Raw genomic sequence first — 23,601 nt, 5'->3', positions numbered from 1 at the left:
TGTAAAGGTTGATGTATTGAAATCAAAGCATAAAGATATCAACTAATGTTGAGTCAAGGTTGACTTGTTTTCTTTTTATCTACATGAGGGAAAAAACTGGACTCCATCAATAAAGCAATCCACATATAAACCACTGAATTACATTTTATTGGGTAGTATTGCACTGCTTTGGTATTGGATTGTGATAGAGTGCTTTACAATAAGGTGTCAGTAATGACAGAGTAGATACTTTGTTCTCAGACTGTCTCTACAGTACACAACTACAGTAACTCAACAGCGTTCCATCTGAACAGTATTATACAGCCCGCAACAGCACAGAACATGAGCCGTGTCAAATAAAACACAGGTCAAATCTGTGGGGAGTGATTTCTCCCCTGATATTCACAGACAGTTCTAATAAAACACAGGTCAAATAGAAGAACTGAGAAGTATGACACAGACTGTTCTTAACTGGAGTTACATGGACTGTGTTATATATATATGTTGTTTGTTTGTGTGTGTCTGGTTGTGTGTGTGTGTGTGTGTCTGGTTGTGTGTGTGTGTGTGTGTGTGTGTGTGTGTGTGTGTGTGTGTGTGTGTGTGTGTGTGTGTGTGTGTGTGTGTGTGTGTGTGTGTGTGTGTGTGTGTGTGTGTGTATTAAGGCACAGGCCAGCACCAGGTGTTGAGTGGTGGATTTATGGTGTTTTGTGGTGTTTTTATGGAGACAACCCAGTGTTCTGTCTCCAAGGGTGTCCTCCCTCCTACTCCTTCTCTCCTTCCTCCCTTCTTCCTCCGCCCCTCCTTCCATCTCTGCCATCTTGGGCACATCAGGCCTTGTTTTCCCAGGGTTTGGGGTTGCCATGGCGATTGCGACAGCGTTTCTTATTGGTGGTTGACCTCTGGAAGCGTTTGGGCCAGCCGGACCGCTCCCTGCAGAGCTCAGCTGGGATGGAGAGAAGAGAGAGAGAGGATGTGTGGGCTCAGATGTACGTGCGATCCTAAAGTCAGTAAGTGTTTCATGCACTCTAAGATTGTTATGTTGTTGTAATCCTAACAACGGGTCTAATGAAGTGCTATCAGGTGGACTGTCTTACCCTTCAAGTACTCATCCTGTTGGCAGACAGTTCTAACACAGATCTCCTTGTTGATCACATAGACACGAGGGAGGCTGAGACAAAGCAGGAGACAGACATCATTACACTATAATCAGAGACCAGCTGCTGTCTCTAAAACATGCCTCTCTGTACAGGCTCTCAGGTTGAAACCAATGAACTTTGACTGCATGACCAGGAGGCACTGAGTGTGTCTATGTTTTCCTGTGAGAGAGAGCCTGTAGTTGCAGTTTACCTGTAAAGGCAGAGGGAGTGGATGCATCTCTTGATGGGCCGGTGGACAGAGTACATCCTGGTGCAGGGATACGTCTCTTCCCTACAGTCTAGCACAGAGGATACACACAACATCCAGATAACTCACACACAATGTTTAGATAACACTGGACACCCCTGGTCATCCCTGGTCATCCCTGGTCATCCCTGGACACCCCTGGTCATCCCTGGTCATCACTGGTCATCCCTGGACACCCCTGGTCATCCCTGGTCATCCCTGGTCATCCCTGGACACCCCTGGTCATCCCTGGTCATCACTGGACACCCCTGGTCATCCCTGGTCATCCCTGGTCATCCCTGGACACCCCTGGTCATCCCTGGTCATCACTGGACACCCCTGGTCATCCCTGGTCATCCCTGGCCTAACATTGTTTAGTGATGTTTCTGTTCCACACTGAAGATCTCACTCACCAGGTGGTAGGGTAGAAACGGACACCTCACTCACCAGGCGGTAGGGTAGAGACAAACACCTCACTCACCAGGTGGTAGGGTAGAGACAGACCTCACTCACCAGGTGGTAGGGTAGAGACAGACACCTCACTCACCAGGTGGTAGGGTAGAGACAGACCTCACTCACCAGGCGGTAGGGTAGAGACAGGCACCTCACTCACAAGGTGGTAGGGTAGAGACAGACGTCACTCACCAGGTGGTAGGGTAGAGACAGACACCTCACTCACCAGGTGGTAGGGTAGAGACAGACGTCACTCACCAGGTGGTAGGGTAGAGACAGACACCTCACTCACCAGGTGGTAGGGTAGAGACAGACACCTCACTCACCAGGTGGTAGGGTAGAGACAGACACCTCACTCACCAGGTGGTAGGGTAGAGAGACACCTCACTCACCAGGTGGTAGGGTAGAGACAGACACCTCACTCACAAGGTGGTAGGGTAGAGACAGGCACCTCACTCACCAGGTGGTAGGGTAGAGACAGACACCTCACTCACCAGGTGGTAGGGTAGAGACAGACACCTCACTCACCAGGTGGTAGGGTAGAGACAGACACCTCACTCACCAGGTGGTAGGGTAGAGACAGACACCTCACTCACCAGGTGGTAGGGTAGAGACAGACACCTCACTCACCAGGCGGTAGGGTAGAGACAGACACCTCACTCACAAGGTGGTAGGGTAGAGACAGGCACCTCACTCACCAGGTGGTAGGGTAGAGACAGACACCTCACTCACCAGTTGGTAGGGTAGAGACAGACACATCACTCACCAGGTGGTAGGGTAGAGACAGACCTCACTCACCAGGCGGTAGGGTAGAGACAGACACCTCACTCACCAGGTGGTAGGGTAGAGACAGACACCTCACTCACCAGGTGGTAGGGTAGAGACAGACCTCACTCACCAGGTGGTAGGGTAGAGACAGACACCTCACTCACCAGGTGGTAGGGTAGAGACAGACCTCACTCACCAGGCGGTAGGGTAGAGACAGGCACCTCACTCACAAGGTGGTAGGGTAGAGACAGACGTCACTCACCAGGTGGTAGGGTAGAGACAGACACCTCACTCACCAGGTGGTAGGGTAGAGACAGACGTCACTCACCAGGTGGTAGGGTAGAGACAGACACCTCACTCACCAGGTGGTAGGGTAGAGACAGACACCTCACTCACCAGGTGGTAGGGTAGAGACAGACACCTCACTCACCAGGTGGTAGGGTAGAGACAGACACCTCACTCACCAGGTGGTAGGGTAGAGACAGACACCTCACTCACCAGGTGGTAGGGTAGAGACAGACACCTCACTCACAAGGTGGTAGGGTAGAGACAGGCACCTCACTCACCAGGTGGTAGGGTAGAGACAGACACCTCACTCACCAGGTGGTAGGGTAGAGACAGACACCTCACTCACCAGGCGGTAGGGTAGAGACAGACACCTCACTCACCAGGTGGTAGGGTAGAGACAGACCTCACTCACCAGGTGGTAGGGTAGAGACAGACACCTCACTCACCAGGTGGTAGGGTAGAGACAGACACCTCACTCACCAGGTGGTAGGGTAGAGACAGACCTCACTCACCAGGCGGTAGGGTAGAGACAGACACCTCACTCACCAGGTGGTAGGGTAGAGACAGACACCTCACTCACCAGGTGGTAGGGTAGAGACAGACACCTCACTCACCAGGTGGTAGGGTAGAGACAGACACCTCACTCACCAGGTGGTAGGGTAGAGACAGACACCTCACTCACCAGGTGGTAGGGTAGAGACAGACACCTCACTCACCAGGCGGTAGGGTAGAGACAGACACCTCACTCACCAGGTGGTAGGGTAGAGATAGACCTCACTCACCAGGTGGTAGGGTAGAGACAGACCTCACTCACCAGGTGGTAGGGTAGAGACAGACACCTCACTCACCAGGTGGTAGGGTAGAGACAGACACCTCACTCACCAGGTGGTAGGGTAGAGACAGACACCTCACTCACCAGGTGGTAGGGTAGAGATAGACCTCACTCACCAGGTGGTAGGGTAGAGACAGACCTCATTCACCAGGTGGTAGGGTAGAGACAGACACCTCACTCACCAGGTGGTAGGGTAGAGACAGACACCTCACTCACCAGGTGGTAGGGTAGAGACAGACACCTCACTCACCAGGTGGTAGGGTAGAGACAGACACCTCACTCACCAGGTGGTAGGGTAGAGACAGACCTCACTCACCAGGTGGTAGGGTAGAGACAGACACCTCACTCACCAGGTGGTAGGGTAGAGACGGACACCTCACTCACCAGGTGGTAGGGTAGAGACAGACACCTCACTCACCAGGTGGTAGGGTAGAGACAGACACCTCACTCACCAGGTGGTAGGGTAGAGACAGACCTCACTCACCAGGCGGTAGGGTAGAGACAGGCACCTCACTCACAAGGTGGTAGGGTAGAGACAGACGTCACTCACCAGGTGGTAGGGTAGAGACAGACACCTCACTCACCAGGTGGTAGGGTAGAGACAGACGTCACTCACCAGGTGGTAGGGTAGAGACAGACACCTCACTCACCAGGTGGTAGGGTAGAGACAGACACCTCACTCACCAGGTGGTAGGGTAGAGACAGACACCTCACTCACCAGGCGGTAGGGTAGAGACAGACACCTCACTCACCAGGTGGTAGGGTAGAGACAGACCTCACTCACCAGGTGGTAGGGTAGAGACAGACACCTCACTCACCAGGTGGTAGGGTAGAGACAGACACCTCACTCACCAGGTGGTAGGGTAGAGACAGACCTCACTCACCAGGCGGTAGGGTAGAGACAGACACCTCACTCACCAGGTGGTAGGGTAGAGACAGACACCTCACTCACCAGGTGGTAGGGTAGAGACAGACACCTCACTCACCAGGTGGTAGGGTAGAGACAGACACCTCACTCACCAGGTGGTAGGGTAGAGACAGACACCTCACTCACCAGGTGGTAGGGTAGAGACAGACACCTCACTCACCAGGCGGTAGGGTAGAGACAGACACCTCACTCACCAGGTGGTAGGGTAGAGATAGACCTCACTCACCAGGTGGTAGGGTAGAGACAGACCTCACTCACCAGGTGGTAGGGTAGAGACAGACACCTCACTCACCAGGTGGTAGGGTAGAGACAGACACCTCACTCACCAGGTGGTAGGGTAGAGACAGACACCTCACTCACCAGGCGGTAGGGTAGAGACAGACACCTCACTCACCAGGTGGTAGGGTAGAGATAGACCTCACTCACCAGGTGGTAGGGTAGAGACAGACCTCACTCACCAGGTGGTAGGGTAGAGACAGACACCTCACTCACCAGGTGGTAGGGTAGAGACAGACACCTCACTCACCAGGTGGTAGGGTAGAGACAGACACCTCACTCACCAGGTGGTAGGGTAGAGATAGACCTCACTCACCAGGTGGTAGGGTAGAGACAGACCTCATTCACCAGGTGGTAGGGTAGAGACAGACACCTCACTCACCAGGTGGTAGGGTAGAGACAGACACCTCACTCACCAGGTGGTAGGGTAGAGACAGACACCTCACTCACCAGGTGGTAGGGTAGAGACAGACACCTCACTCACCAGGTGGTAGGGTAGAGACAGACCTCACTCACCAGGTGGTAGGGTAGAGACAGACACCTCACTCACCAGGTGGTAGGGTAGAGACGGACACCTCACTCACCAGGTGGTAGGGTAGAGACAGACACCTCACTCACCAGGTGGTAGGGTAGAGACAGACACCTCACTCACCAGGTGGTAGGGTAGAGACAGACACCTCACTCACCAGGTGGTAGGGTAGAGACAGACACCTCACTCACCAGGCGGTAGGGTAGAGACAGACACCTCACTCACCAGGTGGTAGGGTAGAGACAGACACCTCACTCACCAGGTGGTAGGGTAGAGACAGACACCTCACTCACCAGGCGGTAGGGTAGAGACAGACCTCACTCACCAGGTGGTAGGGTAGAGACGGACACCTCACTCACCAGGTGGTAGGGTAGAGACAGACACCTCACTCACCAGGTGGTAGGGTAGAGACAGACCTCACTCACCAGGCGGTAGGGTAGAGACAGACACCTCACTCACCAGGTGGTAGGGTAGAGACAGACCTCACTCACCAGGTGGTAGGGTAGAGACAGACACCTCACTCACCAGGTGGTAGGGTAGAGACAGACCCCTCACTCACCAGGTGGTAGGGTAAAGACGGACACCTCACTCACCAGGTGGTAGGGTAGAGACAGACCTCACTCACCAGGCGGTAGGGTAGAGACAGACACCTCACTCACCAGGTGGTAGGGTAGAGACAGACACCTCACTCACCAGGTGGTAGGGTAGAGACAGACACCTCACTCACCAGGTGGTAGGGTAGAGACAGACCTCACTAACCAGGTGGTAGGGTAGAGACAGACCTCACTAACCAGGTGGTAGGGTAGAGACAGACCTCGCTAACCAGGCTGTAGGGTAGAGACAGACCTCACTAACTAGGTGGTAGGGTAGAGACAGACACCTCACTCACCAGGTGGTAGGGTAGAGACAGACACCTCACTCACCAGGTGGTAGGGTAGAGACAGACACCTCACTCACCAGGTGGTAGGGTAGAGACAGACCTCACTAACCAGGTGGTAGGGTAGAGACAGACACCTCACTCACCAGGTGGTAGGGTAGAGACAGACACCTCACTCACCAGGTGGTAGGGTAGAGACAGACACCTCACTCACCAGGTGGTAGGGTAGAGACAGACACCTCACTCACCAGGCGGTAGGGTAGAGACAGACACCTCACTCACCAGGTGGTAGGGTAGAGACAGACACCTCACTCACCAGGTGGTAGGGTAGAGACAGACACCTCACTCACCAGGCGGTAGGGTAGAGACAGACCTCACTCACCAGGTGGTAGGGTAGAGACGGACACCTCACTCACCAGGTGGTAGGGTAGAGACAGACACCTCACTCACCAGGTGGTAGGGTAGAGACAGACCTCACTCACCAGGCGGTAGGGTAGAGACAGACACCTCACTCACCAGGTGGTAGGGTAGAGACAGACCTCACTCACCAGGTGGTAGGGTAGAGACAGACACCTCACTCACCAGGTGGTAGGGTAGAGACAGACCCCTCACTCACCAGGTGGTAGGGTAAAGACGGACACCTCACTCACCAGGTGGTAGGGTAGAGACAGACCTCACTCACCAGGCGGTAGGGTAGAGACAGACACCTCACTCACCAGGTGGTAGGGTAGAGACAGACACCTCACTCACCAGGTGGTAGGGTAGAGACAGACACCTCACTCACCAGGTGGTAGGGTAGAGACAGACCTCACTAACCAGGTGGTAGGGTAGAGACAGACCTCACTAACCAGGTGGTAGGGTAGAGACAGACCTCGCTAACCAGGCTGTAGGGTAGAGACAGACCTCACTAACTAGGTGGTAGGGTAGAGACAGACACCTCACTCACCAGGTGGTAGGGTAGAGACAGACACCTCACTCACCAGGTGGTAGGGTAGAGACAGACACCTCACTCACCAGGTGGTAGGGTAGAGACAGACCTCACTAACCAGGTGGTAGGGTAGAGACAGACCTCACTAACCAGGTGGTAGGGAAGAGACAGACCTCACTAACCAGGTGGTAGGGTAGAGACAGACCTCACTAACTAGGTGGTAGGGTAGAGACAGACACCTCACTCACCAGGTGGTAGGGTAGAGACAGACACCTCACTCACCAGGTGGTAGGGTAGAGACAGACACCTCACTCACCAGGTGGTAGGGTAGAGACAGATCTCACTCACCAGGCGGTCGGGTAGAGACAGACCTCACTCACCAGGCGGTAGGGTAGAGACAGACACCTCACTCACCAGGTGGTAGGGTAGAGACAGACACCTCACTCACCAGGTGGTAGGGTAGAGACAGACACCTCACTCACCAGGTGGTAGGGTAGAGACAGACACCTCACTCACCAGGTGGTAGGGTAGAGACAGACACCTCACTCACCAGGTGGTAGGGTAGAGACAGACGTCACTCACCAGGTGGTAGGGTAGAGACAGACACCTCACTCACAAGGTGGTAAGGTAGAGACAGACACCTCACTCACCAGGTGGTAGGGTAGAGACAGACGTCACTCACCAGGCGGTAGGGTAGAGACAGACACCTCATTCACCAGGTGGTAGGGTAGAGACAGACCTCACTCACCAGGTGGTAGGGTAGAGACAGACCTCACTCACCAGGTGGTAGGGTAGAGACAGACCTCACTCACCAGGTGGTAGGGTAGAGACAGATGTCACTCACAAGGTGGTAAGGTAGAGACAGACACCTCACTCACCAGGTGGTAGGGTAGAGACAGACGTCACTCACCAGGCGGTAGGGTAGAGACAGACACCTCACTCACCAGGTGGTAGGGTAGAGACAGACACCTCACTCACCAGGTGGTAGGGTAGAGACAGACACCTCAATCACAAGGTGGTAGGGTAGAGACACACCTCACTCACCAGGTGGTAGGGTAGAGACAGACCTCACTCACCAGGCGGTAGGGTAGAGACAGACACCTCACTCACCAGGTGGTAGGGTAGAGACAGACACCTCACTCACCAGGTGGTAGGGTAGAGACAGACACCTCACTCACCAGGTGGTAGGGTAGAGACAGACACCTCACTCACCAGGTAGTAGGGTAGAGACAGACACCTCACTCACCAGGTGGTAGGGTAGAGACAGACACCTCACTCACCAGGTGGTAGGGTAGAGACAGACCTCACTAACTAGGTGGTAGGGTAGAGACAGACACCTCACTCACCAGGTGGTAGGGTAGAGACAGACACCTCACTCACCAGGTGGTAGGGTAGAGACAGACACCTCACTCACCAGGTGGTAGGGTAGAGACAGATCTCACTCACCAGGCGGTCGGGTAGAGACAGACCTCACTCACCAGGCGGTAGGGTAGAGACAGACACCTCACTCACCAGGTGGTAGGGTAGAGACAGACACCTCACTCACCAGGTGGTAGGGTAGAGACAGACACCTCACTCACGAGGTGGTAGGGTAGAGACAGACACCTCACTCACCAGGTGGTAGGGTAGAGACAGACGTCACTCACCAGGTGGTAGGGTAGAGACAGACACCTCACTTACAAGGTGGTAAGGTAGAGACAGACACCTCACTCACCAGGTGGTAGGGTAGAGACAGACGTCACTCACCAGGCGGTAGGGTAGAGACAGACACCTCATTCACCAGGTGGTAGGGTAGAGACAGACCTCACTCACCAGGTGGTAGGGTAGAGACAGACACCTCACTCACCAGGTGGTAGGATAGAGACAGACACCTCATTCACCAGGTGGTAGGGTAGAGACAGACACCTCACTCACCAGGTGGTAGGGTAGAGACAGACACCTCATTCACCAGGTGGTAGGGTAGAGACAGACCTCACTCACCAGGTGGTAGGGTAGAGACAGACACCTCACTCACCAGGTGGTAGGGTAGAGACAGACACCTCACTCACCAGGTGGTAGGGTAGAGACAGATGTCACTCACCAGGCGGTAGGGTAGAGACAGACACCTCACTCACCAGGTGGTAGGGTAGAGACAGACACCTCACTCACCAGGTGGTAGGGTAGAGACAGACACCTCACTCACAAGGTGGTAGGGTAGAGACAGACCTCACTCACCAGGTGGTAGGGTAGAGACAGACATCACTCACCAGGTGGTAGGGTAGAGACAGACACCTCACTCACCAGGTGGTAGGGTAGAGACAGACACATCACTCACCAGGTGGTAGGGTAGAGACAGACACCTCACTCACCAGGTGGTAGGGTAGAGACGGACACATCACTCACCAGGCGGTAGGGTAGAGACAAACACCTCACTCACCAGGTGGTAGGGTAGAGACAGACCTCACTCACCAGGTGGTAGGGTAGAGACAGACACCTCACTCACCAGGTGGTAGGGTAGAGACAGACCTCACTCACCAGGCGGTAGGGTAGAGACAGGCACCTCACTCACAAGGTGGTAGGGTAGAGACAGACGTCACTCACCAGGTGGTAGGGTAGAGACAGACACCTCACTCACCAGGTGGTAGGGTAGAGACAGACGTCACTCACCAGGTGGTAGGGTAGAGACAGACACCTCACTCACCAGGTGGTAGGGTAGAGAGACACCTCACTCACCAGGTGGTAGGGTAGAGACAGACACCTCACTCACAAGGTGGTAGGGTAGAGACAGGCACCTCACTCACCAGGTGGTAGGGTAGAGACAGACACCTCACTCACCAGGTGGTAGGGTAGAGACAGATCTCACTCACCAGGCGGTCGGGTAGAGACAGACCTCACTCACCAGGCGGTAGGGTAGAGACAGACACCTCACTCACCAGGTGGTAGGGTAGAGACAGACACCTCACTCACCAGGTGGTAGGGTAGAGACAGACACCTCACTCACCAGGTGGTAGGGTAGAGACAGACACCTCACTCACCAGGTGGTAGGGTAGAGACAGACACCTCACTCACCAGGTGGTAGGGTAGAGACAGACGTCACTCACCAGGTGGTAGGGTAGAGACAGACACCTCACTCACAAGGTGGTAAGGTAGAGACAGACACCTCACTCACCAGGTGGTAGGGTAGAGACAGACGTCACTCACCAGGCGGTAGGGTAGAGACAGACACCTCATTCACCAGGTGGTAGGGTAGAGACAGACCTCACTCACCAGGTGGTAGGGTAGAGACAGACCTCACTCACCAGGTGGTAGGGTAGAGACAGACCTCACTCACCAGGTGGTAGGGTAGAGACAGATGTCACTCACAAGGTGGTAAGGTAGAGACAGACACCTCACTCACCAGGTGGTAGGGTAGAGACAGACGTCACTCACCAGGCGGTAGGGTAGAGACAGACACCTCACTCACCAGGTGGTAGGGTAGAGACAGACACCTCACTCACCAGGTGGTAGGGTAGAGACAGACACCTCAATCACAAGGTGGTAGGGTAGAGACACACCTCACTCACCAGGTGGTAGGGTAGAGACAGACCTCACTCACCAGGCGGTAGGGTAGAGACAGACACCTCACTCACCAGGTGGTAGGGTAGAGACAGACACCTCACTCACCAGGTGGTAGGGTAGAGACAGACACCTCACTCACCAGGTGGTAGGGTAGAGACAGACACCTCACTCACCAGGTGGTAGGGTAGAGACAGACACCTCACTCACCAGGTGGTAGGGTAGAGACAGACACCTCACTCACCAGGTGGTAGGGTAGAGACAGACCTCACTAACTAGGTGGTAGGGTAGAGACAGACACCTCACTCACCAGGTGGTAGGGTAGAGACAGACACCTCACTCACCAGGTGGTAGGGTAGAGACAGACACCTCACTCACCAGGTGGTAGGGTAGAGACAGATCTCACTCACCAGGCGGTCGGGTAGAGACAGACCTCACTCACCAGGCGGTAGGGTAGAGACAGACACCTCACTCACCAGGTGGTAGGGTAGAGACAGACACCTCACTCACCAGGTGGTAGGGTAGAGACAGACACCTCACTCACGAGGTGGTAGGGTAGAGACAGACACCTCACTCACCAGGTGGTAGGGTAGAGACAGACGTCACTCACCAGGTGGTAGGGTAGAGACAGACACCTCACTTACAAGGTGGTAAGGTAGAGACAGACACCTCACTCACCAGGTGGTAGGGTAGAGACAGACGTCACTCACCAGGCGGTAGGGTAGAGACAGACACCTCATTCACCAGGTGGTAGGGTAGAGACAGACCTCACTCACCAGGTGGTAGGGTAGAGACAGACACCTCACTCACCAGGTGGTAGGATAGAGACAGACACCTCATTCACCAGGTGGTAGGGTAGAGACAGACACCTCACTCACCAGGTGGTAGGGTAGAGACAGACACCTCATTCACCAGGTGGTAGGGTAGAGACAGACCTCACTCACCAGGTGGTAGGGTAGAGACAGACACCTCACTCACCAGGTGGTAGGGTAGAGACAGACACCTCACTCACCAGGTGGTAGGGTAGAGACAGATGTCACTCACCAGGCGGTAGGGTAGAGACAGACACCTCACTCACCAGGTGGTAGGGTAGAGACAGACACCTCACTCACCAGGTGGTAGGGTAGAGACAGACACCTCACTCACAAGGTGGTAGGGTAGAGACAGACCTCACTCACCAGGTGGTAGGGTAGAGACAGACATCACTCACCAGGTGGTAGGGTAGAGACAGACACCTCACTCACCAGGTGGTAGGGTAGAGACAGACACATCACTCACCAGGTGGTAGGGTAGAGACAGACACCTCACTCACCAGGTGGTAGGGTAGAGACGGACACATCACTCACCAGGCGGTAGGGTAGAGACAAACACCTCACTCACCAGGTGGTAGGGTAGAGACAGACCTCACTCACCAGGTGGTAGGGTAGAGACAGACACCTCACTCACCAGGTGGTAGGGTAGAGACAGACCTCACTCACCAGGCGGTAGGGTAGAGACAGGCACCTCACTCACAAGGTGGTAGGGTAGAGACAGACGTCACTCACCAGGTGGTAGGGTAGAGACAGACACCTCACTCACCAGGTGGTAGGGTAGAGACAGACGTCACTCACCAGGTGGTAGGGTAGAGACAGACACCTCACTCACCAGGTGGTAGGGTAGAGAGACACCTCACTCACCAGGTGGTAGGGTAGAGACAGACACCTCACTCACAAGGTGGTAGGGTAGAGACAGGCACCTCACTCACCAGGTGGTAGGGTAGAGACAGACACCTCACTCACCAGGTGGTAGGGTAGAGACAGACACCTCACTCACCAGGTGGTAGGGTAGAGACAGACCTCACTCACCAGGTGGTAGGGTAGAGACAGACACCTCACTCACCAGGTGGTAGGGTAGAGACAGACACCTCACTCACCAGGTGGTAGGGTAAAGACGGACACCTCACTCACCAGGTGGTAGGGTAGAGACAGACCTCACTCACCAGGCGGTAGGGTAGAGACAGACACCTCACTCACCAGGTGGTAGGGTAGAGACAGACACCTCACTCACCAGGTGGTAGGGTAGAGACAGACACCTCACTCACCAGGTGGTAGGGTAGAGACAGACACCTCACTCACCAGGCGGTAGGGTAGAGACAGACACCTCACTCACCAGGTGGTAGGGTAGAGACAGACACCTCACTCACCAGGTGGTAGGGTAGAGACAGACCTCACTCACCAGGCGGTAGGGTAGAGACAGACACCTCACTCACCAGGTGGTAGGGTAGAGACAGACACCTCACTCACCAGGTGGTAGGGTAGAGACAGACCTCACTCACCAGGTGGTAGGGTAGAGACAGACCTCACTCACCAGGCGGTAGGGTAGAGACAGGCACCTCACTCACAAGGTGGTAGGGTAGAGACAGACGTCACTCGCCAGGTGGTAGGGTAGAGACAGACACCTCACTCACCAGGTGGTAGGGTAGAGACAGACGTCACTCACCAGGTGGTAGGGTAGAGACAGACACCTCACTCACCAGGTGGTAGGGTAGAGACAGACACCTCACTCACCAGGTGGTAGGGTAGAGACAGACACCTCACTCACCAGGTGGTAGGGTAGAGACAGACACCTCACTCACCAGGTGGTAGGGTAGAGACAGACACCTCACTCACAAGGTGGTAGGGTAGAGACAGGCACCTCACTCACCAGGTGGTAGGGTAGAGACAGACACCTCACTCACCAGGTGGTAGGGTAGAGACAGACACCTCACTCACCAGGTGGTAGGGTAGAGACAGACACCTCACTCACCAGGTGGTAGGGTAGAGACAGACCTCACTCACCAGGTGGTAGGGTAGAGACAGACACCTCACTCACCAAGTGGTAGGGTAGAGACAGACACCTCACTCACCAGGTGGTAGGGTAGAGACAGACCTCACTCACCAGGCGGTAGGGTAGAGACAGACACCTCACTCACCAGGTGGTAGGGTAGAGACAGACACCTCACTCACCAGGTGGTAGGGTAGAGACAGACACCTCACTCACCAGGTGGTAGGGTAGAGACAGACACCTCACTCACCAGGTGGTAGGGTAGAGACAGACACCTCACTCACCAGGCGGTAGGGTAGAGACAGACACCTCACTCACCAGGCGGTAGGGTAGAGATAGACCTCACTCACCAGGCGGTAGGGTAGAGACAGACAACTCACTCACCAGGTGGTAGGGTAGAGACAGACCTCACTCACCAGGTGGTAGGGTAGAGACAGACACCTCACTCACCAGGTGGTAGGGTAGAGACAGACACCTCATTCACCAGGTGGTAGGGTAGAGACAGACACCTCACTCACCAGGTGGTAGGGTAGAGACAGACACCTCACTCACCAGGTGGTAGGGTAGAGACAGACACCTCACTCACCAGGTGGTAGGGTAGAGACAGACACCTCACTCACCAGGTGGTAGGGTAGAGACAGACCTCACTCACCAGGTGGTAGGGTAGAGACAGACACCTCACTCACCAGGTGGTAGGGTAGAGACGGACACCTCACTCACCAGGTGGTAGGGTAGAGACAGACACCTCACTCACCAGGTGGTATGGTAGAGACAGACACCTCACTCACCAGGCGGTAGGGTAGAGACAGACACCTCACTCACCAGGTGGTAGGGTAGAGACAGACACCTCACTCACCAGGTGGTAGGGTAGAGACAGACACCTCACTCACCAGGCGGTAGGGTAGAGACAGACCTCACTCACCAGGTGGTAGGGTAGAGACGGACACCTCACTCACCAGGTGGTAGGGTAGAGACAGACACCTCACTCACCAGGTGGTAGGGTAGAGACAGACCTCACTCACCAGGCGGTAGGGTAGAGACAGACCTCACTCACCAGGTGGTAGGGTAGAGACAGACACCTCACTCACCAGGTGGTAGGGTAGAGACAGACACCTCACTCACCAGGTGGTAGGGTAAAGACGGACACCTCACTCACCAGGTGGTAGGGTAGAGACAGACCTCACTCACCAGGCGGTAGGGTAGAGACAGACACCTCACTCACCAGGTGGTAGGGTAGAGACAGACACCTCACTCACCAGGTGGTAGGGTAGAGACAGACACCTCACTCACCAGGTGGTAGGGTAGAGACAGACCTCACTAACCAGGTGGTAGGGTAGAGACAGACCTCACTAACCAGGTGGTAGGGTAGAGACAGACCTCGCTAACCAGGCTGTAGGGTAGAGACAGACCTCACTAACTAGGCTGTAGGGTAGAGACAGACACCTCTCTCACCAGGTGGTAGGGTAGAGACGGACACCTCACTCACCAGGTGGTAGGGTAGAGACAGACACCTCACTCACCAGGTGGTATGGTAGAGACAGACACCTCACTCACCAGGCGGTAGGGTAGAGACAGACACCTCACTCACCAGGTGGTAGGGTAGAGACAGACACCTCACTCACCAGGTGGTAGGGTAGAGACAGACACCTCACTCACCAGGCGGTAGGGTAGAGACAGACCTCACTAACCAGGTGGTAGGGTAGAGACAGACCTCACTAACCAGGTGGTAGGGAAGAGACAGACCTCACTAACCAGGTGGTAGGGTAGAGACAGACCTCACTAACTAGGTGGTAGGGTAGAGACAGACACCTCACTCACCAGGTGGTAGGGTAGAGACAGACACCTCACTCACCAGGTGGTAGGGTAGAGACAGACACCTCACTCACCAGGTGGTAGGGTAGAGACAGATCTCACTCACCAGGCGGTCGGGTAGAGACAGACCTCACTCACCAGGCGGTAGGGTAGAGACAGACACCTCACTCACCAGGTGGTAGGGTAGAGACAGACACCTCACTCACCAGGTGGTAGGGTAGAGACAGACACCTCACTCACCAGGTGGTAGGGTAGAGACAGACACCTCACTCACCAGGTGGTAGGGTAGAGACAGACACCTCACTCACCAGGTGGTAGGGTAGAGACAGACGTCACTCACCAGGTGGTAGGGTAGAGACAGACACCTCACTTACAAGGTGGTAAGGTAGAGACAGACACCTCACTCACCAGGTGGTAGGGTAGAGACAGACGTCACTCACCAGGCGGTAGGGTAGAGACAGACACCTCATTCACCAGGTGGTAGGGTAGAGACAGACCTCACTCACCAGGTGGTAGGGTAGAGACAGATGTCACTCCCCAGGCGGGAGGGTAGAGACAGACACCTCACTCACCAGGTGGTAGGGTAGAGACAGACACCTCACTCACCAGGTGGTAGGGTAGAGACAGACACCTCACTCACAAGGTGGTAGGGTAGAGACAGACCTCACTCACCAGGTGGTAGGGTAGAGACAGACATCACTCACCAGGTGGTAGGGTAGAGACAGACACCTCACTCACCAGGTGGTAGGGTAGAGACAGACACCTCACTCACCAGGTGGTAGGGTAGAGACAGACACATCACTCACCAGGTGGTAGGGTAGAGACAGACACCTCACTCACCAGGTGGTAGGGTAGAGACGGACACATCACTCACCAGGTGGTAGGGTAGAGACAGACACCTCACTCACCAGGTGGTAGGGTAGAGACGGACACATCACTCACCAGGTGGTAGGGTAGAGACAGACACCTCACTCACCAGGTGGTAGGGTAGAGACAGACACCTCACTCACCAGGTGGTAGGGTAGAGACGGACACATCACTCACCAGGTGGTAGGGTAGAGACAGACACCTCACTCACCAGGTGGTAGGGTAGAGACAGACACCTCACTCACCAGGTGGTAGGGTAGAGACAGACACCTCACTCACCAGGTGGTAGGGTAGAGACAGACGTCACTCACCAGGCGGTAGGGTAGAGACAGACACCTCACTCACCAGGTGGTAGGGTAGAGACAGACACCTCACTCACCAGGTGGTAGGGTAGAGACAGACACCTCACTCACAAGGTGGTAGGGTAGAGACACACCTCACTCACCAGGTGGTAGGGTAGAGACAGACCTCACTCACCAGGCGGTAGGGTAGAGACAGACGTCACTCACCAGGTGGTAGGGTAGAGACAGACACCTCACTCACCAGGTGGTAGGGTAGAGACAGACACCTCACTCACCAGGTGGTAGGGTAGAGACAGATCTCACTCACCAGGCGGTCGGGTAGAGACAGACCTCACTCACCAGGCGGTAGGGTAGAGACAGACACCTCACTCACCAGGTGGTAGGGTAGAGACAGACACCTCACTCACCAGGTGGTAGGGTAGAGACAGACATCTCACTCACCAGGTGGTAGGGTAGAGACAGACACCTCACTCACCAGGTGGTAGGGTAGAGACAGACACCTCACTCACCAGGTGGTAGGGTAGAGACAGACGTCACTCACCAGGTGGTAGGGTAGAGACAGACACCTCACTTACAAGGTGGTAAGGTAGAGACAGACACCTCACTCACCAGGTGGTAGGGTAGAGACAGACGTCACTCACCAGGCGGTAGGGTAGAGACAGACACCTCATTCACCAGGTGGTAGGGTAGAGACAGACCTCACTCACCAGGTGGTAGGGTAGAGACAGATGTCACTCACCAGGCGGTAGGGTAGAGACAGACACCTCACTCACCAGGTGGTAGGGTAGAGACAGACACCTCACTCACCAGGTGGTAGGGTAGAGACAGACACCTCACTCACAAGGTGGTAGGGTAGAGACAGACCTCACTCACCAGGTGGTAGGGTAGAGACAGACATCACTCACCAGGTGGTAGGGTAGAGACAGACACCTCACTCACCAGGTGGTAGGGTAGAGACAGACACCTCACTCACCAGGTGGTAGGGTAGAGACAGACACCTCACTCACCAGGTGGTAGGGTAGAGACGGACACATCACTCACCAGGTGGTAGGGTAGAGACAGACACCTCACTCACCAGGTGGTAGGGTAGAGACGGACACATCACTCACCAGGTGGTAGGGTAGAGACAGACACCTCACTCACCAGGTGGTAGGGTAGAGACAGACACCTCACTCACCAGGTGGTAGGGTAGAGACGGACACATCACTCACCAGGTGGTAGGGTAGAGACAGACACCTCACTCACCAGGTGGTAGGGTAGAGACAGACACCTCACTCACCTGGTGGTAGGGTAGAGACAGACACCTCACTCACCAGGTGGTAGGGTAGAGACGGACACATCACTCACCAGGTGGTAGGGTAGAGACAGACACCTCACTCACCAGGTGGTAGGGTAGAGACAGACACCTCACTCACCAGGTGGTAGGGTAGAGACGGACACCTCACTCACCAGGTGGTAGGGTAGAGACAGACACCTCACTCACCAGGTGGTAGGGTAGAGACAGACACCTCACTCACCAGGTGGTAGGGTAGAGACAGACACCTCACTCACCAGGTGGTAGGGTAGAGACAGACACCTCACTCACCAGGTGGTAGGGTAGAGACAGACACCTTACTCACCAGGTGGTAGGGTAGAGACAGACCTCACTCACCAGGCGGTAGGGTAGAGACAGACACCTCACTCACCAGGTGGTAGGGTAGAGACAGGCACCTCACTCACCAGTTGGTAGGGTAGAGACAGACACCTCACTCACCAGGTGGTAGGGTAGAGACAGACACCTCACTCACCAGGTGGTAGGGTAGAGACAGACCTCACTAACTAGGTGGTAGGGTAGAGACAGACACCTCACTCACCAGGTGGTAGGGTAGAGACAGACACCTCACTCACCAGGTGGTAGGGTAGAGACAGACACCTCACTCACCAGGTGGTAGGGTAGAGACAGATCTCACTCACCAGGCGGTAGGGTAGAGACAGACCTCACTCACCAGGCGGTAGGGTAGAGACAGACACCTCACTCACCAGGTGGTAGGGTAGAGACAGACCTCACTCACCAGGCGGTAGGGTAGAGACAGACCTCACTCACCAGGTGGTAGGGTAGAGACAGACACCTCACTCACCAGGTGGTAGGGTAGAGACAGACACCTCACTCACCAGGCGGTAGGGTAGAGACAGACCTCACTCACCAGGTGGTAGGGTAGAGACAGACACCTCACTCACCCGGTGGTAGGGTAGAGACAGACACCTCACTCACCAGGTGGTAGGGTAGAGACAGACACCTCACTCCCCAGGTGGTAGGGTAGAGACAGACACCTCACTCACCAGGTGGTAGGGTAGAGACAGACCTTACTCACCAGGTGGTAGGGTAGAGACAGACACCTCACTCACCAGGTGGTAGGGTAGAGACAGACACCTCACTCACCAGGTGGTAGGGTAGAGACAGACACCTCACTCACCAGGTGGTAGGGTAGAGACAGACACCTCACTCACCAGGTGGTAGGGTAGAGACAGACACCTCACTCACCAGGTGGTAGGGTAGAGACAGACACCTCACTCACCAGGTGGTAGGGTAGAGACAGACACCTCACTCACCAGGTGGTAGGGTAGAGACAGACACCTCACTCACCAGGTGGTAGGGTAGAGACAGACACCTCACTCACCAGGTAGTAGGGTAGAGACAGACACCTCACTCACCAGGTGGTAGGGTAGAGACAGACACCTCACTCACCAGGTGGTAGGGTAGAGACAGACACCTCACTCACCAGGTGGTAGGGTAGAGACAGACACCACACTCACCAGGTGGTAGGGTAGAGACAGACGTCACTCACCAGGTGGTAGGGTAGAGACAGACACCTCACTAACCAGGTGGTAGGGTAGAGATAGACCTCACTAACCAGGTGGTAGGGAAGAGACAGACCTCACTAACCAGGTGGTAGGGTAGAGACAGACCTCACTAACTAGGTGGTAGGGTAGAGACAGACACCTCACTCACCAGGTGGTAGGGTAGAGACAGACACCTCACTCACCAGGTGGTAGGGTAGAGACAGACACCTCACTCACCAGGTGGTAGGGTAGAGACAGATCTCACTCACCAGGCGGTCGGGTAGAGACAGACCTCACTCACCAGGCGGTAGGGTAGAGACAGACACCTCACTCACCAGGTGGTAGGGTAGAGACAGACACCTCACTCACCGGGTGGTAGGGTAGAGACAGACACCTCACTCGCCAGGTGGTAGGGTAGAGACAGACACCTCACTCACCAGGTGGTAGGGTAGAGACAGACACCTCACTCACCAGGTGGTAGGGTAGAGACAGACGTCACTCACCAGGCGGTAGGGTAGAGACAGACACCTCACTCACCAGGTGGTAGGGTAGAGACAGACACCTCACTCACCAGGTGGTAGGGTAGAGACAGACACCTCACTCACCAGGTGGTAGGGTAGAGACAGACACCTCACTCACCAGGTGGTAGGGTAGAGACAGACACCTCACTCACCAGGCGGTAGGGTAGAGACAGACACCTCACTCACCAGGCGGTAGGGTAGAGATAGACCTCACTCACCAGGCGGTAGGGTAGAGACAGACAACTCACTCACCAGGTGGTAGGGTAGAGACAGACCTCACTCACCAGGTGGTAGGGTAGAGACAGACACCTCACTCACCAGGTGGTAGGGTAGAGACAGACACCTCATTCACCAGGTGGTAGGGTAGAGACAGACACCTCACTCACCAGGTGGTAGGGTAGAGACAGACACCTCACTCACCAGGTGGTAGGGTAGAGACAGACACCTCACTCACCAGGTGGTAGGGTAGAGACAGACACCTCACTCACCAGGTGGTAGGGTAGAGACAGACCTCACTCACCAGGTGGTAGGGTAGAGACAGACACCTCACTCACCAGGTGGTAGGGTAGAGACGGACACCTCACTCACCAGGTGGTAGGGTAGAGACAGACACCTCACTCACCAGGTGGTATGGTAGAGACAGACACCTCACTCACCAGGCGGTAGGGTAGAGACAGACACCTCACTCACCAGGTGGTAGGGTAGAGACAGACACCTCACTCACCAGGTGGTAGGGTAGAGACAGACACCTCACTCACCAGGCGGTAGGGTAGAGACAGACCTCACTCACCAGGTGGTAGGGTAGAGACGGACACCTCACTCACCAGGTGGTAGGGTAGAGACAGACACCTCACTCACCAGGTGGTAGGGTAGAGACAGACCTCACTCACCAGGCGGTAGGGTAGAGACAGACCTCACTCACCAGGTGGTAGGGTAGAGACAGACACCTCACTCACCAGGTGGTAGGGTAGAGACAGACACCTCACTCACCAGGTGGTAGGGTAAAGACGGACACCTCACTCACCAGGTGGTAGGGTAGAGACAGACCTCACTCACCAGGCGGTAGGGTAGAGACAGACACCTCACTCACCAGGTGGTAGGGTAGAGACAGACACCTCACTCACCAGGTGGTAGGGTAGAGACAGACACCTCACTCACCAGGTGGTAGGGTAGAGACAGACCTCACTAACCAGGTGGTAGGGTAGAGACAGACCTCACTAACCAGGTGGTAGGGTAGAGACAGACCTCTCTAACCAGGCTGTAGGGTAGAGACAGACCTCACTAACTAGGCTGTAGGGTAGAGACAGACACCTCTCTCACCAGGTGGTAGGGTAGAGACGGACACCTCACTCACCAGGTGGTAGGGTAGAGACAGACACCTCACTCACCAGGTGGTATGGTAGAGACAGACACCTCACTCACCAGGCGGTAGGGTAGAGACAGACACCTCACTCACCAGGTGGTAGGGTAGAGACAGACACCTCACTCACCAGGTGGTAGGGTAGAGACAGACACCTCACTCACCAGGCGGTAGGGTAGAGACAGACCTCACTAACCAGGTGGTAGGGTAGAGACAGACCTCACTAACCAGGTGGTAGGGAAGAGACAGACCTCACTAACCAGGTGGTAGGGTAGAGACAGACCTCACTAACTAGGTGGTAGGGTAGAGACAGACACCTCACTCACCAGGTGGTAGGGTAGAGACAGACACCTCACTCACCAGGTGGTAGGGTAGAGACAGACACCTCACTCACCAGGTGGTAGGGTAGAGACAGATCTCACTCACCAGGCGGTCGGGTAGAGACAGACCTCACTCACCAGGCGGTAGGGTAGAGACAGACACCTCACTCACCAGGTGGTAGGGTAGAGACAGACACCTCACTCACCAGGTGGTAGGGTAGAGACAGACACCTCACTCACCAGGTGGTAGGGTAGAGACAGACACCTCACTCACCAGGTGGTAGGGTAGAGACAGACACCTCACTCACCAGGTGGTAGGGTAGAGACAGACGTCACTCACCAGGTGGTAGGGTAGAGACAGACACCTCACTTACAAGGTGGTAAGGTAGAGACAGACACCTCACTCACCAGGTGGTAGGGTAGAGACAGACGTCACTCACCAGGCGGTAGGGTAGAGACAGACACCTCATTCACCAGGTGGTAGGGTAGAGACAGACCTCACTCACCAGGTGGTAGGGTAGAGACAGATGTCACTCCCCAGGCGGGAGGGTAGAGACAGACACCTCACTCACCAGGTGGTAGGGTAGAGACAGACACCTCACTCACCAGGTGGTAGGGTAGAGACAGACACCTCACTCACAAGGTGGTAGGGTAGAGACAGACCTCACTCACCAGGTGGTAGGGTAGAGACAGACATCACTCACCAGGTGGTAGGGTAGAGACAGACACCTCACTCACCAGGTGGTAGGGTAGAGACAGACACCTCACTCACCAGGTGGTAGGGTAGAGACAGACACATCACTCACCAGGTGGTAGGGTAGAGACAGACACCTCACTCACCAGGTGGTAGGGTAGAGACGGACACATCACTCACCAGGTGGTAGGGTAGAGACAGACACCTCACTCACCAGGTGGTAGGGTAGAGACGGACACATCACTCACCAGGTGGTAGGGTAGAGACAGACACCTCACTCACCAGGTGGTAGGGTAGAGACAGACACCTCACTCACCAGGTGGTAGGGTAGAGACGGACACATCACTCACCAGGTGGTAGGGTAGAGACAGACACCTCACTTACCAGGTGGTAGGGTAGAGACAGACACCTCACTCACCAGGTGGTAGGGTAGAGACAGACACCTCACTCACCAGGTGGTAGGGTAGAGACAGACGTCACTCACCAGGCGGTAGGGTAGAGACAGACACCTCACTCACCAGGTGGTAGGGTAGAGACAGACACCTCACTCACCAGGTGGTAGGGTAGAGACAGACACCTCACTCACAAGGTGGTAGGGTAGAGACACACCTCACTCACCAGGTGGTAGGGTAGAGACAGACCTCACTCACCAGGCGGTAGGGTAGAGACAGACGTCACTCACCAGGTGGTAGGGTAGAGACAGACACCTCACTCACCAGGTGGTAGGGTAGAGACAGACACCTCACTCACCAGGTGGTAGGGTAGAGACAGATCTCACTCACCAGGCGGTCGGGTAGAGACAGACCTCACTCACCAGGCGGTAGGGTAGAGACAGACACCTCACTCACCAGGTGGTAGGGTAGAGACAGACACCTCACTCACCAGGTGGTAGGGTAGAGACAGACATCTCACTCACCAGGTGGTAGGGTAGAGACAGACACCTCACTCACCAGGTGGTAGGGTAGAGACAGACACCTCACTCACCAGGTGGTAGGGTAGAGACAGACGTCACTCACCAGGTGGTAGGGTAGAGACAGACACCTCACTTACAAGGTGGTAAGGTAGAGACAGACACCTCACTCACCAGGTGGTAGGGTAGAGACAGACGTCACTCACCAGGCGGTAGGGTAGAGACAGACACCTCATTCACCAGGTGGTAGGGTAGAGACAGACCTCACTCACCAGGTGGTAGGGTAGAGACAGATGTCACTCACCAGGCGGTAGGGTAGAGACAGACACCTCACTCACCAGGTGGTAGGGTAGAGACAGACACCTCACTCACCAGGTGGTAGGGTAGAGACAGACACCTCACTCACAAGGTGGTAGGG

The 23,601-nt window shown here is 55.2% G+C and overlaps 1 protein-coding gene across 1 annotated transcript in view; it reads right to left on the bottom strand.

The window, feature by feature from the left end:
* Nucleotides 1-137: 137 nt before the first annotated feature.
* The window catches only part of LOC129837884 (microfibrillar-associated protein 5-like), a 72,706-nt gene continuing 49,242 nt past the window's right edge, over nt 138-23,601 (bottom strand). Inside the window, exons 4-6 of the mRNA XM_055904386.1 lie at nt 1,327-1,414; nt 1,074-1,147; nt 138-922 (exon numbers count right to left, since the gene is read on the bottom strand). Of these exons, the coding sequence (XP_055760361.1) occupies nt 807-922; nt 1,074-1,147; nt 1,327-1,414 (278 nt within the window). The 3' untranslated portion in view covers nt 138-806. The remainder of the gene's footprint in view (nt 923-1,073; nt 1,148-1,326; nt 1,415-23,601) is intronic.

This window comes from Salvelinus fontinalis, chromosome 38 (assembly GCF_029448725.1).
Source record: "Salvelinus fontinalis isolate EN_2023a chromosome 38, ASM2944872v1, whole genome shotgun sequence".
NCBI classification, from domain to species: domain Eukaryota; kingdom Metazoa; phylum Chordata; class Actinopteri; order Salmoniformes; family Salmonidae; genus Salvelinus; species Salvelinus fontinalis.
Note: the sequence above shows the minus strand (reverse complement) of the source record. Positions and strands in the feature narration are given on the sequence as shown.